At 45.8% G+C, this 20,155-nt stretch overlaps 1 protein-coding gene across 5 annotated transcripts in view; it reads right to left on the bottom strand.

Annotated features, from left to right (window-relative positions):
* The window catches only part of LOC129715962 (uncharacterized), a 275,535-nt gene that overhangs the window by 245,311 nt on the left and 10,069 nt on the right, over positions 1-20,155 (bottom strand). For all 5 annotated transcript variants that reach the window (XM_055665868.1, XM_055665873.1, XM_055665863.1 and 2 more), the window contains exon 2: positions 7,576-7,674. In XM_055665868.1, the coding sequence (XP_055521843.1) occupies positions 7,576-7,674 (99 nt within the window). The remainder of the gene's footprint in view (positions 1-7,575; positions 7,675-20,155) is intronic.

Genomic DNA, 20,155 nt, shown 5'->3' on the forward strand with positions numbered 1-20,155 from the left:
TTCCTCGACAAGTCCTATAGTAAGATTGTTACACCTAAGGTACTGGAAGAGAGAAGGTGGGTGACGGCGAGAAAGGGAGGGAAGCATGGAATGCAAACGTCCCCAGGTGTTGTATCTCTTGTGAACAGGTTCACCCACTTAGAAGCTGTCGGGACAGAAGACGTTATTACACTGAGCGGCGGACCGGCTTGCGAAGCAAATAGGGCTGTTGCGCCAAAACCAAATAGGCCAACGTCAGGCAACGCCATTGTAGTGGGAGACTCCATTGTGAGAGTAATGGACAGGGGTTTCTGCGGCAACAGACGGGATTCAAGGATGGTGTGCTGCCTTCCTGGTGCCAGGATCCAGGATGTCACCGACAGAGTGCAGAAAATCCTCAAGGAACTAGGTTGACTTACATCCGATGTTACTGGCGGTATGGCGCTGGTTTCCGCTCGCGAGGCTTGGGACGTTGAGCTGGTGGTTGCCCTTTGCGCATCCTCGCTGTGGGCCGGCTGGGGCCTACCCCTAAAAAAGACCTTGATGCCTCCTGCGCAGGTCTTCCACCAGTGCCGGGGCCCCTAGGCGTGTATCCCCTGGAACTATAGGGGTACATCCGTTGTGATGAGCCCTTTGGTGTAGTTTGGCCTTTACTTATGAGGCGGATGGTCTTTGCCTCATTGTCCAGCTCCCATACCTGCCTTGGCAGATCTTTGCCAAACAGAAAATTGGCTGGCTGAACGTTGCTGGCTTTGCATAGCACAGCAAACTTTGAATTTATTGCCGGTCTGATTGCGTTTTTATGCTGCAATTAATTTCAAAATGGGCATTGCAGAGTAATGCCAGTGTCTTGTTGCATGTCGTTCAGTAGCTCCCCGTCTACTGACCTTGCAAATGACGTGATGCCAGACGCCATCAGTTTGAGGACTTTCTGGAGTTTTACCTCCTGTGTTCTGACTCCTGGTCCAATCTGTCCCCAGAAGGTGTGGTTCACTGCTTGTACATTGAGGGAGGCACAGTTCGTAGAAGGGGGGTACCTGTTGATGGTCTCCTCCATAGCCAGGTCTTTCAACTGGTGAGACGCCAAGTAGTTTATATTACTGGCCAGGTTTTCGTCCAGGGATGCACCCAGTGGTGTGGTTATCGCAAACCCGGAAATGCTCCCTCACTGTGCTCCCGTATTGAGAGTCAGGGTAATGCTGACCCAATGTACTTCCCCCTCCTGCGGGGAAGACACTTTGCTGCCCCATGTATGAGGTTGCTGGCATGGCCTGCTGTGGAGACCCGTGCTGATACTGCTCCCTCCTACGGAGCAGATCATTCTGGAGCCACCTCTCCATAAGGTGTTCCATATGGGTAAGTCGCCCGTGGACGCTTCCCGACAAAGGAGGGGATCCCTCCTCGCCCGACACGTCTGAGTCTACGGGCCTCGCAGACATCCGTGTGGCATTGCGCCCTTGCGGGACCACCACGTTGCTTTCCTCGGGCACCAGGTCTGCTCCTGCTGGCTCTGCTGCCGGCGGCAATGTCGGTGAAACAGACAGTCGCCCGCTACCCAGATTACCGCAGTCTTCGGTAGCCGGCCTCCCCGCAGTCCGTCTCTTCACTTTCGATATAGCTGGGTCCAATTTCTGAAAATACAAATTTTCTGAGCCCGCCAAAAGATCGCAGAGTAGTTTTGAAAACACTTACCTGCCGTTTTTTAAACTTACTGCTGGGAGGACGCAACGCGCCTGCCAGTCAGTCGTTGGCGCATAGCTTTCAGACGTAATGACGTGCACGCAGACGGACGGCCCTTCTTCACGTAGTCACTCACGTGACTCCGAAGTAAAATCATCAAATTCAGTGTGATAACCAATTCTGTCAAAGTTGTGTCAGGGATGTGATCTGTTTATTATTGCAGCATTTTCTCTTTTTAATCATTTGGCATTAGATTATAGCTACCATTATTTTATCGTTGCTGAATTCGAATGATGTCGGAGCTGTTACATGTTGCCGTCAGTTCCAAATTAATACAATGCCCATTATTGAACATTTTTTTCTATATGTCCAAGTCTAATTACTCAGGTATGAGATGATGCACTGAGGTAGTCAAATAGGGGCATATACAGTCGTGAGAGGTCACCTGCGACATTTCACCAGGGGTCGCCTATATGGTCGTGTGAGATGGGCCAAAGAGCCTATTTCCGTGCTGACTATGATTCCACTGCTTTACCTGGATTCATGGATTGTTCGAAAGAAAGAAATGAAAGTCCACGCCATATCGCTTCCATGGTTGCATGGGAGAGTGCCATAAGAAAAAGAACAAAGGAAGGAAAAGGAAGAGTAGGCAAGGGACTCACAGCGGGCACGGTCTCTTTGTAATGCTGGAACAGGAGGGGACAGACTGAAGATGTGTCACTGAAGATGTCAGAACATCCAGAGGTTGAATGTGGCAGGGGGAGACAAGGGGAACCCAATCCTTGTTCTGGAATGTGGATGAGAGCAGATGAAAAGACAACAGTGGGGATGGTAGTTGAGAGCTTTGCCGACTATTATGACTGGTCCAACAAGTTTTTTGTCTTGAAAATTCTGCACAACCTTGGACTCTATCCATCACAAGCATTTCCCCTATTCTCTACCCATTTACCTATATCTTTCAATATTTCAATGTTATTTATTTTCTGGCACAAACTGTTTGTTTGCCAGTACGATTGTTACACCTAAGGTACTGGAAGAGAGAAGGTGGGAGACAGTGAGAAAGGGAGGGAAGCATGGAATGCCAACGTCCCCGGGTGATGTACCTCTTGTAAACAGGTTCATCCGCTTAGAAGCTGTTGGGACAGAAGACGTGAGCGGCGGACTGGCCTGTGATGCGAATAGGGCTGTTGAGCCAAAACCAAAAAGGCCTAAGGCAGGCAAGGCCATTGTAGTGGGAGACTCCATCGTGAGAGGTACGGACAGGGGTTTCTGCGGCAACAGACGGGATGCGAGGATGGTGTGCTGCCTTCCCGGTGCCAGGATCCAGGATGTCACGGACAGAGTGCAGAAAATCCTCAAGGGCGAAGGTGAACATCCGGAAGTGGTAGTGCATGTCGGCACAAACGATGTCGGAAAGAAGGGGATAAATATTCTGCAACGTGACTTTAGAGAGCTCGGAAAAATGTTGAAAAGCAGGACCTCCAGGGTTGTTATCTCCGGTTTGCTTCCAGTTCCCCGTGCTGGCGAGAGCAGGAACAGGGAGATACGGGACCTGAACGTGTGGCTGAGGATCTGGTGCACGGGGCAGGGATTTAGATTCTTAGATCACTGGGATCTGTTTTGGGGTAAGGGGGAACTGTACAAAAGGGACGGATTGCATCTTAACAGGTGTGGGACCAGCATTCTGGCAGGCAGGTTTGCCACTGCTACACGGGTGGCTTTAAACTGAATAAGGGGGGTGGGGTGTTGAATGGGACAGTGGAGGATGGAGTTAAAGGGAAAGGGTTTCTTAAATGTGTGAGCGTAGAGACCGAAGGGTGTAAAATGAGGGTAGAAGAAATAGGTAGCAAGGTGAAAAGTAAAAGTGGCAGGCAGACAAAACCAGGGCAAAAATCAAAAAGGGCCACTTTTCAACATAATTGTGTAAGGGGTAAGAGTGTTTGTAAAAACAAGCCTGAAGGCTTTGTGTCTCAATGCAAGGAGCATTCGTAATAAGGTGGATGAGGTGAATGTGCAGATAGCTATTAATGACTATGATATAGTTGGGATCACGGAGACATGGCTCCAGGGTGACCAAGGCTGGGAGCTGAACATCCAGGGATATTCAATATTCAGGAGGGATAGACAGAAAGGAAAAGGAGGTGGGGTAGCGTTACTGATTAGAGAGGTGATTAATGCAATGGGAAGGAAGGACATTAGTTTGGAGGATGTGGAATCGGTATGGGTAGAGCTGCACAACACTATGGGGCAGAAAACGTTGGTGGGTGTTGTGTACAGGCCACCTAACAGTAGTAGTGAAGTTGGAGATGGTATCAAACAGGAAATTAGAAATGCGTGCGACAAAGGCAAAACGGTTATAATGGGTGACTTCAATCTACATATAGATTGGGTGAATCAAATTGGCAGGGGTGCTGAGGAAGAGGATTTCTTGGAATGTATGCGGGATAGTTATCTAAATCAACATGTAGAGGAACCAACGAGAGAGCAGGCTATTTTAGACTGGGTATTGAGTAATGAGGAAGGGTTAGTTAGCAATCTTGTTGTACGTGCCCCCTTGGGCAAGAGTGACCATAATATGGTTGAGTTCTTCATTAGGATGGAGTGTGACATTGTTAATTCAGAAACAATGGTTCTGAACTTAAAGAAAGGTAACTTTGAGGGTATGAGACGTGAATTGGCCAAGATTGACTGGCAATTAATTCTAAAAGGGTTGACGGTGGATATGCAATGGAAGACATTTAAAGACTGCATGGATGAACTACAAAAATTGTTCATCCCAGTTTGGCAAAAGAATAAATCAGGGAAGGTAGTACATCCATGGATAACAAGGGAAATCAGGGATAGTATCAAAGCGAAGGATGATGCGTACAAATTAGCCAGAAAAAGCAGCATACCGGAGGACTGGGAGAAATTCAAAGACCAGCAGAGGAGGACAAAGGGCTTAATTAGGAAAGGAAAAATAGATTATGAAAGAAAACTGGCAGGGAACATAAAAACTGACTGCAAAAGTTTTTATAGATATGTGAAAAGAAAGAGATTAGTTAAAACAAATGTAGGTCCCTTGCAGTCAGAAACAGGTGAGTTGATCATGGGGAACAAGGATATGGCGGACCAATTGAATAACTACTTTGGTTCCGTCTTCACTAAGGAAGACATAAATAATTTGCCGGAAATAGCAGGGGACCGCGGGTCAAAGGAGTTGGAGGAATTGAGTGAAATCCAGGTTAGCCGGGAAGTGGTGTTGGGTAAATTGAATGGATTAAAGGCCGATAAATCCCCAGGGCCAGATAGGCTGCATCCCAGAGTACTTAAGGAAGTAGCTCCAGAAATAGTGGATGCATTAGTAATAATCTTCAAAACCTCTTTAGATTTCTGGAGTAGTTCCTGAAGATTGGCGGGTAGCAAACGTAACCCCACTTTTTAAGAAGGGAGGGAGAGAGAAAATGGGGAATTACAGACCAGTTAGTCTAACATCGGTAGTGGGGAAACTGCTAGAGTCAGTTATTAAAGATGGGATAGCAGCACATTTGGAAAGTGGTGAAATCATTGGACAAAGTCAGCATGGATTTACGAAAGGTAAATCATGTCTGACGAATCTTATAGAATTTTTCGAGGATGTAACTAGTAGCGTGGATAGGGGAGAACCAGTGGATGTGGTGTATCTGGACTTCCAGAAGGCTTTCGACAAGGTCCCACATAAAAAATTAGTATACAAACTTAAAGCACAAGGCATTGGGGGTTCAGTATTGATGTGGATAGAGAACTGGCTGGCAAACAGGAAGCAAAGAGTAGGAGTAAACGGGTCCTTTTCACAATGGCAGGCAGTGACTAGTGGGGTACCCCAAGGCTCAGTACTGGGACCCCAGCTATTTACAATATATATTAATGATCTGGATGAGGGAATTGAAGGCAATATCTCCAAGTTTGCGGATGACACTAAGCTGGGGGGCAGTGTTAGCTGTGAGGAGGATGCTAGGAGACTGCAGGGTGACTTGGATAGGCTGGGTGAGTGGGCAAATGTTTGGCAGATGCAGTATAATGTGGATAAATGTGAGGTTATCCATTTTGGTGGCAAAAACAGGAAAGCAGACTATTATCTAAATGGTGGCCGATTGGGAAAGGGGGAGATGCAGCGAGACCTGGGTGTCATGGTACACCAGTCATTGAAGGTAGGCATGCAGGTGCAGCAGGCAGTAAGGAAAGCGAATGGTATGTTAGCTTTCATTGCAAAAGGATTTGAGTATAGGAGCAGAGAGGTTCTACTGCAGTTGTACAGGGTCTTGGTGAGACCACACCTGGAATATTGCGTACAGTTTTGATCTCCAAATCTGAGGAAGGACATTATTGCCATAGAGGGAGTGCAGAGAAGGTTCACCAGACTGATTCCTGGGATGTCAGGACTGTCTTATGAAGAAAGACTAGATAGACTTGGTTTATACTCTCTAGAATTTAGAAGATTGAGAGGGGATCTTATAGAAACTTACAAAATTCTTAAGGGGTTGGACAGGCTAGATGCAGGAAGATTGTTCCCGATGTTAGGGAAGTCCAGGACAAGGGGTCACAGCTTAAGGATAAAGGGGAAATCCTTTAAAACCGAGATGAGAAGAACTTTTTTCACGCAGCGAGTGGTGAATCTCTGGAACTCTCTGCCACAGAGGGTAGTTGAGGCCACTTCATTGGCTATATTTAAGAGGGAGTTAGATGTGGCCCTTGTGGCTAAGGGGATCAGGGGGTATGGAGAGAAGGCAGGTACGGGATACTGAGTTGGATGATCAGCCATGATCATATTGAATGGCGGTGCAGGCTCGAAGGGCCGAATGGCCTACTCCTGCACCTAATTTCTATGTTTCTATGTTCTATGTTTTTAAACAACCCTGGTTTCCTCTGTTCTCTCCAATCTCCATCACTATTTTCAACCTAACATGCTTGTGTTACCGTTTGTTTTACCATTTCTGATGAATGTTCCATGATTTAAACATAGACTCTGTTTCTTTCCCTATTGATGCAGCTTGGTCTGCTGATTGCTTCCAGAATTCTGTTTTTCCTTCAAATGGAAACTGGTTAATTGCTTGAAGAAGACAACCTCCAAGTAATGGGGGAGTTCAGAGGAGTGTGAGTAACTTGAACACTTTTTCAAATAAACTGTATTTCTGTATTATATTATTCAATGGTTTTTTGAATAACTATCCAATGCTTCGTGGTAAATGCTAAACACAGAACACTTTTTCAAATAAACTGTATTTCTGTATTATATTATAGACCATTACACTCCAGGAACAGGTCCCTTAACCTACGACACCGTGACAACATGATTCCAAATTAAACCTAACCCTATCTGCGTGTACATATCTATATCCCTCCATTCTCTGCATTTTCATGTGCTGTCTAAATCTATACATAACTAAAACTCTGATCGTGTTATCTTCCAGTTAATGCGGACTTTCTATTTGCGCAAAATGGTTCGTGATCGCGCTACGATTTTTCGCCAATTCACTCACCGTTCTCCTATGATGCCAGTGCACCAAGTTTGGTTTCTATCAGTTGAATGTCCTTAAAGACAATTTAAAAATCTTAAAAAACGCGCGTGCGCAAATCGATCTCTTCTGCGGTTCAGCGCCGCACGGATTCATCTCTTCCCGTCACTTCCCCTGTACACCCCCCCCCCCCCCCCCCAACCCCCCTCCTCCCCCCCCCCCCCCCCCCCCCCCACTCACCTCCCCTCCAACTTCCCTCCCCCCCTCCCCATGAAGAGGAGGAATATTGCATTGGGGAATGGGTTGCGTTGGAGGACCAGGCCTCCCGTGTATCTGGGACCCAAAAAATCCCACTTAGTCTAGTGCCTCTTAAATGTCAAATTAAATGACAATATAAAATACAGAACATTTCTGCAGACGGTATCTTGGTTACTTCGGTTACCTTGAGAAGTGAGCAGACCGCAGGTTTGAGGAGTTTGGGCTCCAGATGAACCAGCTGATGATGAAACGTCTGAAACGTCAAACGATGAGCCCAAATAACCTATGACAAAAAATACTGACCGTTATTCACTGAATATCTAAAGCAGTAAATTTATTAACAAAGCTAAAGCATGATATGGGAAAAATAATTTCCTGGTCGTATGGATTCAGAACTGGTTTACTAATAGAGGGGTGTGCTGGAAGGGTGTTACGTAAACAACGACTTCCCTGTCTTCATCAATCCATATGGTCACCTTGGCGATCGCTTCGCACAACACCTACACTCAGTTTGCAATAACCAACCTGATCTCCCGGTGGCTCAGCACTTCAACTCCCCCTCCCATTCCGAATCCGACCTTTCTGTCCTGGGCCTCCTCCATGGCCAGAGTGAGGCCCACCGCAAATTGGAGGAACATCACCTCATATTTTGCTTGGGTAGTTTACAACCCATCGGTATGAACATTGGCTTCTCCAATTTCAGGTAGTCCTTGCTTTCTCGCTCCTTCCCTTCCCATCCCCAGCTCTCCCACAGCCTACTGTCTCCGCCTCTTCCTTTCTTTTTCCGGACCTCCCCACCGCGACATCAGTCTGAAGAAGGTTCTCAACCCGAAACATCGCCTATTCCTTCACTCCATAGATGCTGCCTCACCCGCTGATTTTCTCCAACTTTGTCTACTAACGGGATCCCACCACTGGCCACATCTTCCCTATCTCCTCCTCTGTCAGCTTTCCTCAGAGATCGTTCCTTCCGTAACTCCCTGGTCATTTCGTCCCTTCCCACCAAAACCACCCGCTCTCCTGGCACTATCCCTTGTAACCGCAGGAAATGCTACACTTGTCACTTTACCTCCCCCCTTGACTCCATTCAAGGACCCAAACCGTCCTTCCAGGTGCGGCAGAGGTTCACGTGCACCTCCTCCAATCTCATCTATTGCATCCACTGCTCTAGGTGTCCGCTGCTTCGTTGAGACCAAGCATAAGCTTGGCTATCGCTTTCCCAATACCTCCACTCGGTTCACAATAACCAACCTGATCTCCCAGTGGCTCAGCACTTAAACTCCTCCATCCATTCCGAATCCGACTTTCTGTCCTGGCCCTCCCGCATGGCCAGAGTGAGGCCCACCGCAAATTGTAAGAGTAGCACCTCATATTTTGCTTGGACAGTTTACACCCCAGCGGTATGAAAATTGACCTCCAAATGACCCCCTGCTTTCTCCTCCGCTTCCCAGCTCTCCCTCAGCCCACTGTCTCCGCCTCTTCCTTTCTTCTTCCCACACCCTGCACCCACACATCAGTTTGAAGAAGGGTCTCGACCCAAAACGTCGCCTATTTCATTCGCTCTATAGATGCTGCCTCACCCGCTGAGTTTCTCCAGCATTTTTGTCTCCCCATTCACACAAGTTCTGTTATCCCACTTTCCTCACCCACTCCCTACACGTTAGGGGCAATTTTACAGACAAGTTAACCTACAAAGCCAATGCATCTTTGGGATGTGGGGGGAAACCTATATTCTTGCAGGGAGAATGTGCAAATTCAACACAGACAGTGCCCGAGCACAGGATTGAACACAGATCTCTGGCGTGTGAGGCAGCAAGTCCACCAGCTGTGCCACTATATTTTATTTTCCAACACACAAAAAATTAAACGTTGATAACTTTGGTTACTAAAAAAAAGAAACTATCCTTTTGCAGTCTTAAATCTCTAAGTGATGCTATGTGCCCCTTTACAGCTACTGTATGTTTTAATTTGTTCAAGACTATGGGACAGTAAATTGGCCATATCAGCCATGATCATATTAAATGGCGGTGCAGGCTCGAAGGGCCGAATGGCCTACTCCTGCACCTAATTTCTATGTTTCTATGTTTCTAAAGTTGCTGCGTAAAATTGCCAGAGACCCGGAATTGATCCTGTATATGGTTGCTGTCTATATGGAGTTTGCTCCTTTTCCCTTTTATCGCATGGGTTTTCTCCGGGTGCTCTTGTTTCCTTCCACATTCCAAAGGTGTGTAGGAACCTTTTTCAGACTGAACCCAAAATGTAATATTTTCCTTTTGTCCAGAGATTCTGTCTGACCTGTTGAGTTACTCCAGCTTTTTGTGTCTATCTTCAGTTTAAACCAGCATCTGCAGTTTCCTACACACACAATACTAAACAATAGAACTTTATTAATCCCAGGAGGGAAATTGTGTGTGTGTGTGTATATAGTTATATATTCATATATAGAAACATAAAAATTAGGTGCAGGAGTAGGCCATTCGGCCCTTCGAGCCTGCACCGCCATTCAATATGATCATGGCTGATCATCCAACTCAGTATCCCGTACCTGGCTTCTCTCCATACCCTCGGATCCCCTTAGCCACAAGGGCCACATATAACTCCCTCTTAAATATAGCCAATGAACTGGCCTCGACTACCCTCTGTGGCAGAGAGTTCCAGAGATTCACTACTCTCTGTGTGAAAAAAGTTCTTCTCATCTCGGTTTTAAACGATTTCCCCCTTATCCTTAAGCTGTGACCCCTTGTCCTGGACTTCCCCAACATCGGGAGCAATCTTCCTGCATCTAGCCTGTCCAACCCCTTAAGAATTTTGTAAGTTTCTATAAGATCCCCTCTCAATCACCTAAATTCTAGAGAGTATAAACCTAGTCTATCCAGTCTTTCTTCATAAGACAGTCCAGACATCCCAGGAATCAGTCTGGTGAACCTTCTCTGCACTCCCTCTATGGCAATAATGTCCTTCCTCAGATTTGGAGTAGAACCTCCCTGCTCCTATACTCAAATCCTTTTGCTATGAAAGCTAACATACCATTTCGCTTTCTCCACTGCCTGCTGCACCTGCATGCCTACTTTCAATGACTGGTGTACCATGACACCCAGGTCTCGCTGCATCTCCCCTTTTCCTAGTCGGCCACCATTTAGATAATAGTCTGCTTTCCTGTTTTTTGCCACCAAAATGGATAACCTCACATTTATCCACATTATACTGCATCTGCCAAACATTTGCCCACTCACCCAGCCTATCCAAGTCACCTTAATATATAAATATACACTGTTTTCTCGTTTATAACATTGTTTACAGAGTGTTTACATATTCTGTTGTGCTGCTGCAAATAAGGATTTCATTGGGACATGAGAGAATAAAACACTCTTGACTCTTGACTTACGTCGCTAATGTGTGGGATAGAACTAGTGTACGGGTGATCAGTGGTCGGCGTGGACTCGGTGGGCCGAAGGCCCTGTTTCCACGGTGTATATTTAAATTAAACTAAAACACTAAAACCAGAGGCAATCTAAAGAAATCTACCCGAAACGTCACCCAATTTCTTCTATCCAGAGATGCTGGCTGCTCCTATTAAAGCATGGAATAGTCTTCACCCTACTATAGGTACCCATCCAGAAGCAATTAAATTTAAGGTAGGTCTTTTTTTCCCCAAGAACTGTTTTTTGTTTAAGTCCAAGTTAAGAGTCAAGAGAGTTTTATTGTCATGTGTCCCAGATAGGACAATGAAATTCTTGCTTGCTGCAGCACAACAGAATATGTAAACATAATACAGAACAGGAGATAAAAGTTTGTTGTGTCTGTATACCATAGACCATACAGGGCTCGAAATTAACGGTTGCCCGGGTGCCACTGACCACTCAAAGTGCCGGCAGGCAACCTAAACGGCGAGTCATTTTGCCCGGCTTGGCAACTTGGTTTATACGGAAGATAGACACAAAAAACTGGAGTAACTCCGCGGGTCCGACAGCATCTCTGGAGAAAAGGAACGTGACGTTTTGTGTCGGCGACGGTTGTGGGGAAGATGCTAAGTGTGGCGTGACAGAGGGTCGGAGCGAATGACGGGCCCCTCACAGCAGCAGCGGCGACGGCTCCATCGCCTCCTCATCCTCCTGCCCCCTGCCCGGCCTGATAAAGGCCGCTGCTGCCACTCCGCCAACGACGCTTTCAAAACAGACCCTTAGAGGAGGGAGGTGTCGGTCAGAGGCGAGTGGCGAGGGGCGCTGGGGCTGAGGATAGAGACGTGCCAAAACACTCTGGGGCTGAGGATAGAGACGTGCCAAAACACTCTCAGCCCCCCGGCCCACAGCCAGCGCAGAGAAACAGCGCTAAACCCAGCTCACTCTTCCTGTCCCTGTCTGGATTGAGACAGGACTGTAGGCGAGACCAGAGATTATAGAGGAGCTCCTCTAGTATCTTTGGGCGAGACAGGCAGTTGAGCTGCATTTAGCGCTGGATTGAGCCTCCGAAGCCTCGCGCGTGTGTGTGAGTGTGCGCATGCGCGCGCGGCCGCCAAGATATTCTGTCCGCGGTCCCCTCCATATTTTGATTGCGATTTTCGTGCCTGACAGGTGTTGTCCGAGGAGCGCTGGCCTTCCTTCCCTCCTCCTCTGCCCCTTCCCCTCTCTCTGTCCCGTACGCCCCCCTCCACTCTCCTTATCCCCTCCCTTCCTCATTTACTACTCCCCTACTCCATCTATTCATCCTGCACTGATCTCCCTATCCACCTCGCATTGATTCTCCTGCCACTCCCCATCAATCCTACACTGGTCCCCCAATTCATCCTGTACTGACCCCCCTTACCATCCATCCTGCACTGTTCCCCCCATCCATCCTTCACAGATCCCCCCATTCAACCTCACTGACATCCCCCGCGCTCTCCCCTCACAATTTTACCTACTCCAACCAACACGCACTAATTCCCCTACCTCAATCCATCCAATCCGCACCGATCGCCTTCTCAGCCCCCCCCCCCCCCCCCCCCCCCCCCCCCCCCTACCACCATTTGTCCATCATGCACTGATTCAGACCCCCCCCCCCTCCGGACCCTATTGTGCTGGAAATGTCTTCAGAGCTAACATTGACTATGTTTGATAACGGAATGCAATCAAATATGTTATAATTCCCAATGTTATTATTTGTTTTAATCCATAAAGATGGATTCATTCAATTGTGAACACGTGAAACATTAAAACTGCAGTGTTCAATTGTCACTGACACGTTATCACAGAGTTCATTTTAATGGCAAATCAATGCTCTCTATATGGAGTATCAGTACTGTAGTTATTTAATGAGCAACATTCACAACTATACGTTGGATTTATCCAGGTTTTACTTCTACAATCAGTCATATACATCACAAATTTGGTCAGGAGATATTTCGGTTGAAATTTTAACGTTAATTCTGAAGAGGGAATGATGGAAAAAGCGTTTATCACCAATTTAAAAAAAAATTGTTGCTTACAAACTGGGTATCTTCATTGCCACATACATCTAATCTGAATGTCCGGTAATGTGGCCTCTTGACACCTTTAAATATATTACCAAAAGAACATTTGCTGCATTTATGTCCTTTGGCCATCTCTTGTCAGTTAGTGTAATGTTAACCTGTCAGATGGGTATAGTCAGTTTTAACAGTTATTATCATAAAATGCCTTTAGAAAATTCCTTGCAACCTGTATATTTTGTTGTGGATAAATCACGTGGGAAGCGAGAGTGTTTCTGTACCAATAGCAATAACGACCCATGCTATGGCCATGTCATGATAACTTTCGGTCCTTCACAGAAAACATGCTTGCATCAATCTGTAGTGTGCATGGTTAAGCATATATGTTATCAAGGTCCAGGATTTATTGACACAGGTTGATCATATGCTGAATAATCCAACCACATTTTTGTTTGGAAGTGGAAAGAAATAATAAAAATTGCATTAATTGCAATGTCTAAAAAGAGTTGAAATATCGTATTATAATTTTGCTGCGTGTCATTGTGGTATATATCATGTCTTGAATGGTGAATATGTTAGTTTATGACTATTTGAAGCAGAAATAATATGTGAATGCTTCATTGAGCATAATTCCGACTAGTAACTACGCACTCCGTTATTGCACGCGTCATGCAAGCCATCTTAAATGACCACCTAAACTGTCATTTGGCAACCTAAAAAGCTGCCAAGGTTGCCCGGCTGGCAACAGGGAAAAAAAGTTAAGCGAGAGCCCTGCCATATATATATAGACACAATAAATAAACAGATAAAATGCAATAGGCTGTTATTTTTCAGAGTTTGGTGGTGGTTTAAATTCTGTTTAAATTCCATTTCGAATATTTTTGGAGGACCAGGAAACCAAGAAACAAGAGTTACTCCAGGGAGTTACTCCAGCTCCAGCGAGTGATTCTGCGTTGGTTTTCAGCGGTCGCGGCGAGTGGGCAGCAATGGCAGCCAGATCTCCCACCGTGCAAAGGGAGGGAGAAAGTGGCTGACGCCGACCAGTTGCAGTGGCAGTGCGCATCTGCAGGGCGGCACATGTGCACAACCACAGCCGACGATGTGCTGGTCAAAGATCTGGCCAAAGGGGGTGCTGGCCATGGTTGTGCGCATGTGTAAGGCGACCAGCCATACCGGCGGACGAGGAGCTGGCGGAGACCCGAGACACGGACAGCTGGTGGAGACCTGAGACATGGACACGGATAGCGGGCAGAGACGGAGAGTGACAGAGAGAGAGAAAAAGATAGAGAGGGGGCCCGCTCAGAATTAAACTATAGGCATGGCTTTTAGGTTGCACGGCGGGACAGTGTGTTGCCATTGGCAACCGGGCAACTACTAATTTTGAGCACCGCAGGTAGTAGGTATGTTGCAAAACCTACCTTAAGTGTCGCTGAAGATCTGTCCCAGCCCGTGTGTGCGATTATGGCTCCGTTTAGAAGGGGGCGGGTTTAAAACGCGATTTTCCCTAGGCTGTTCAAATCGAGTTTGTTCAGCCTACTAAGTTGCTGACGAAAAATCGTTTGGAGTTTCGCTCGCTGGAGCTATTTTTACATTTTACGGGTTTATTTAATTATTATAGTAAGTTAAAAATTAACCTCTAAACCCGCGACCACCGACAACGGGACGGATCTCATACAGGGGACAACGGAAGGTAGGTTGTTTATTTTTACATTAAAAAGCGTTTCTTAAGATCCCTTTATACAAAGTTTTATGTTGCGAGTAGCTAATTTGGGGCCCCATTAAATCCCGCAGTATTTTTATGGGCATTTGGGCCACAATGTGAACGTTCTAAACCAGCGCGTTCCACAGGATCCCACTAGAAAGCTGATTTAAATGGCCATTAATTTACAGCAATTGAACACTAAATTCCTTCCATTTGGCCTATAAATTAATGTAAATGAGATTTAAAAATCATGTTTTATTGTGAATTCTTTGTGAATGTTATTTGGACACTTAGGCTATTTAAAAATGTTAATCTTTTCTTAAGAAATGGATAGATGTTTAGATCTAGTAATTGAAGTTTGGAATTAGCTACAATTGGGTAACTAACTAATTACATGCTTTAATTTCAGGTCATCCAAGTAAGATTGTTTTATATTTGTTTCAGAATGCTTCAATCTATGATAACTGAAAATTTCATTCAGTTCTCTTAATTTTTAAGAAAGTTATGGGCTTTAGATTGTCCACGATCACAGCTTTTTTGTTATGTCCATAGAAAATCAATAGGGAACAAGATGCTAATTTCCGATTATGAAAATGGCCATAACTTCTTTAATACTTGAGATATGAAAGTGAATTAGGTGTCAAATTAAACATATTTATGCTTTATCTGATGGGATAAATTGCAGACTTGATTTTTTAAATCTCAAAATTTTGTAACATTGCTACAGGTAGCATCTCTGGAGAACATGGTTAGGACCTATCCAGGTTGTACAGAGATGCTGCCTGATCTGCTGATTTACTCCAGCACTGCTTGTCTTCTTTCAGCTGTAAATGTAGATGGGCTGGTTAGTAAAGGGCCTATCCCACGAGCATGCACCCTGCATGCGGCAAGCGCGACCAAACGGGAAGCAGGGGCCGCGCGGAGGTCGAGTGATCCCCGTACAGGGCCGGTCTCACTAGCATGCGCCTGCATGCGGCAAGCGCGACCAAACCAGAAGCAGGGGCCGCGCGGAGGTCGAGTAAGTGACGTGAAGTTCGAGCGAAGTCCGACGGGCGTGCACTGCATCAAGACGCTGCGTATGGTGTCAAGACGCTGCGTATGTCCGGCGAGGCGGTGCGTGTGGCGTCGAGGCGGCTGCGGGCCAACAGGCCGTTACCGTGCGGAATTTTTTAACACGGTCTGTTTTTCGGCTCCGGCGATCGAAGTGGGACCTGCCCCGCGAGGCCATACGGCTCAAGCGACCACGTTAGGTCGCGCTTGCCGCATGCAGGCACATGCTCATGGGACAGGCCTTTTAGTATGAAGATTACACAAAGATTGCTGTAGCTGCAGACTATGAGGAATGCAGTCAAAGTATACAACGGGATATATACAGTGCATTCAGAAAGTATTCAGAGGAACCTATCTCCAAAGTTGTATTATTGGTAAATTACTCCATTCTTATCATGCCTTTTTTTAAATTTCTCACAGAAACAGGTCCTTCGGCCCAGCTTGGCCGTGCCGTCCAAGTTGGCGTCTTGGGGTAGTCCTATTTGCCTGCACGTGGTCCATAGCCCTCTAAACCCTTCTCATCCATTTATCTGTCGTTAATAACCTCAAAAAATTCCTGCTTCAGTTTCCTGGGTCAACTCAGAGAGAAGTCTCCCCCCTTTTCAGGATTAATCGCTCCACTGTTTATAATGCTCTCTGCATTGTGAAGTCCTCGACAGTGAACCCCATGGGCAATCACTACCAAAGTGTCTGCCCACACTGTCAGTACATTTGTCTCCCCTCCCCCCCCCCCCACACAAGGAAGGGCAGATGCTGGTTGACAAAAAGTGAACACACGGTGCTGGAGTAACACAAAGACACAGCAGAAATTTGGAAACATAATCCCATCACCCATTACTTCTCTCCAGAGCTGCTGCCTGCCCGCTGAGTTAAAGAGTGCCCACGGTAGACTCACGAATCACTACGGTACACACACGGGCTACTACGTTCTTACAATGAGTTTAAATGTTTCCATTTTTAACTTCAAGAGTAAATTTGACTCGTGGAAAACTTTAAACATGTTTGAAAGTTTTCAAGAGTTAACAAGTTTCACGGGTACCTGCCGTTAGCGCCACGAGTCGCTAAGTTGCGTCCACGAGTTCCGACGTTCCTGCTACGTTAATTGTACGTGATTACCACGAGTTTAATTTGTTTTAAACTCGGGGTCACACGTGGGTTGACTCGCACCATGAGACAGGGGTTTAAGTATACAACCTTGAACATAATTATGTTATGAACTTCTAGAAGGGATGGTGTGCTCAACCAGCGATTGTTTACCATAGATACTGGCAAAGAAGGCCTTCATAAACTTGAAAATAATGATGTGTTTTGAAGAAAGACCATTTCTGATTTGAATTCCTATGAGTGTTTAAGCACTGCAATAAGGATACATTAATCATGGATCTTCCAGCAGATAAGTATGAAGAACCGCCACAGGAGGGCGAAGTGGAGCCAGAATCTAGAAGATATGAGGAGAAACGTCAAGCTAAGTGAGAAAGGATAAGCAGCGTACCTGGAAAAATGGCAGAAGGATAGAGACAATTTGTGGAAGCAAGTTATCAACTCAATTGGATACCAGAGGGAACTAATGGAATCTGATGACAATGCGAGGAAAGTACAATCTAATCTGGACCAATCACTCAACCTCTGCCATGAGGTTGGAGCTAAACAAGACTTAATACTGACTGCCCGAGGAGGAACATGAAATGCAAATTCAGTGGTTTCAAAACAATTTTTTTCTGAAGGTTTCATGAAAGACACAATTTTTTTCGAAGGTTTCATGAAAGACGCTGAGAAGAGGTTGTCTGAAATCGTAGCACAAACATTATACTCTACAGTGGGAGAAGCTATGCAACAAGGTGTTGAAATTGGAGAAGAAATTAGACCCCAAGGTAGTATTTCAAATGTCTCAACCCGAAGATCAAGACATAAATCTGGTTCTGTAGCCAGGTGGGTGGGTGGGTGGGTAGGAGGTAGGTAGGTAGGCAGGTAGGTAGGTAGGTAGGTAGGTAGGTAGGTAGGTAGGTTGGTAGGTAGGAACATAGAAATTAGGTGCAGGAGTAGGCCATTCGGCCCTTCGAGCCTGCACCGCCATTCAATATGATCATGGCTGATCATCCAACTCAGTATCCCGTACCTGCCTTCTCTCCATACCCCCTGATCCCCTTAGCCACAAGGACCACACATCTACCACCTCTTAAATATAGCCAATGAACTGGCCTCAACTACCCTCTGTGGCAGAGAGTTCCAGAGATTCACCATTCTCTGTGTGAAAAAAGTTCTTCTCATCTCGGTTTTAAAGGATTTCCCCCTTATCCTTAAGCTGTGACCCCTTGTCCTGGACTTCCCCAACATCGGGAACAATCTTCCTGCATCTAGCCTGTCCAACCCCTTAAGAATTTTGTAAGTTTCTATAAGATCCCCTCTCAATCTTCTAAATTCTAGAGAGTATAAACCAAGTCTAGCCAGTCTTTCTTCATAAGACAGTCCTGACATCCCAGGAATCAGTCTGGTGAACCGTCTCTGCACTCCCTCTATGGCAATAATGTCCTTCCTCAGATTTGGAGATCAAAACTGTACGCAATACTCCAGGTGTGGTCTCACCAAGACCCTGTACAACTGCAGTAGAACCTCTCTGCTCCTATACTCAAATCCTTTTGCAATGAAAGCTAAGATAACATTCCATTGCCTTACTGCCTGCTGCACCTGCATGCCTACCTTCAAATGACTGGTGTACCATGACACCCAGGTCTCGCTGCATCTCCCCCCCCTCCCAATCCCCCCACCATTTAGATAATAGTCTGCTTTCCTGTGATTTTTGTTGACAAAAATGGATAACACGGTGCACATTTATCCACATTATACTGCATCTGCCAAACATTTGCCCACTCACCCAGCCTATCCAAGTACACCCTGCAGTCTCCTAGCATCCTCCTCACAGCTAACACCGCCCCCCAGCTTAGTGTCATCCGCAAACTTGGAGAGATTGCCTTCAATTCCCTCATCCAGATCATTAATATATATTGTAAATAGCTGGGGTCCCAATACTGAGCCTTGGGGTACCCCACTAGTCACTGCCTGCCATTGTGAAAAGGACCCGTTTACTCCTACTCTTTGCTTCCTGTTTGCCAGCCAGTTCGCTATCCACATCAATACTGAACCCCCAATGCCTTGTGCTTTAAGTTTGTATACTAATTTTTTATGTGGGACCTTGTCGAAAGCCTTCTGGAAGTCCAGATACACCACATCCACTGGTTGACTCCCCTATCCACGCTACTAGTTACATCCTCGAAAAATTCTATAAGATTCGTCAGACATGATTTGCCTATCGTAAATCCATGCTGACTTTGTCCAATGATTTCACCACTTTCCAAATGTGCTGCTATCCCATCTTTAATAACTGACTCTAGCAGTTTCCACACTACCGATGTTAGACTAACTGGTCTGTAATTCATATTTTCTCTCTCCCTCCCTTCTTAAAAAAGTGGGGTTACGTTTGCTACCCGCCAATCTTCAGGAACTACTCCAGAATCTAAGCTAAGTTTTGAAAGATTATTACTAATGCAATCCACTATTTCTGGACTATTTCCTTAAGTACTCTGGGATGCAGCCTATCTGGCCCTGGGGATTTAATGCGAGGCCTTTAATCCATTCAATTTACCCAACACCACTTCAACCTCTGCTAAGGTTGGGATTTCACTCAATTCCTCCAACTGCCCTTTGAGGAACGCGGTCCCCTGCTATTTCCGGCAAATTATTTATGTCTTCCTTAGTGAAGACGGAACCAAAGTAGTTATTCGAATTGTTCCCCATTATCAACTCACCTGTTTCTGACTGCAAGGGACCTACATTTGTTTAACTAATCTCTTTCTTTTCACATATCTATAAAAACTTTTGCAGTCAGTTTTTATGTTCCCTGCCAGTTTTCTTTCATAATCTATTTTTCCTTTCCTAATTAAGCCCTTTGTCCTCCTTTGCTTGTCTTTGAATTTCTCCCAGTCCTCCGGTATGCTGCTTTTTCTAGGTAGGTAGGTAGGTAGGTAGGTAGGTAGGTAGGTAGGTAGGTAGGTAGGTAGGTAGGTAGGTAGGTAGGTAGGTAGGTAGGTAGGTAGATAGATAGATAGATAGATAGATAGATAGATAGATAGATAGATAGATAGATAGATAGATAGATAGATAGATAGATAGATAGATAGATAGATAGCCTTTTATTGTCATTCAGACCGAAGTCTGAACGAAATTCATGCAGATGCAGTTATGGCTGCTCTTTCGCTACAAGCTGCCACCTTGGAAGAAGAAGCATGAGATTGAAGCACAGGAAAAACAGCTGTGAGAGGTTGAGGCACGTGAGGAACAGGTGAAGAGAGAGGTTGAGGAACAAAAAAGGCAGTTGAGTAGAGAGTAGGAACAGTTGGAACTGGACACAAAGTTGGCAGCATCCAGGACATAGATGGAGATACTGGAAGGTCAAGGCTCAAGATGCGGTACGAAAGCATCCTGGAAGAAAAGTTCCTTATTAGGAAAAGGAGCAGCTAAGCTGCAAACAGCAGTTAAATCAAATCCAGATGAAGACTGGTCTCGCCATTC

The sequence above is a fragment of the Leucoraja erinacea genome, chromosome 2 (genome assembly GCF_028641065.1).
Source record: "Leucoraja erinacea ecotype New England chromosome 2, Leri_hhj_1, whole genome shotgun sequence".
NCBI classification, from domain to species: Eukaryota; Metazoa; Chordata; class Chondrichthyes; order Rajiformes; family Rajidae; genus Leucoraja; species Leucoraja erinaceus.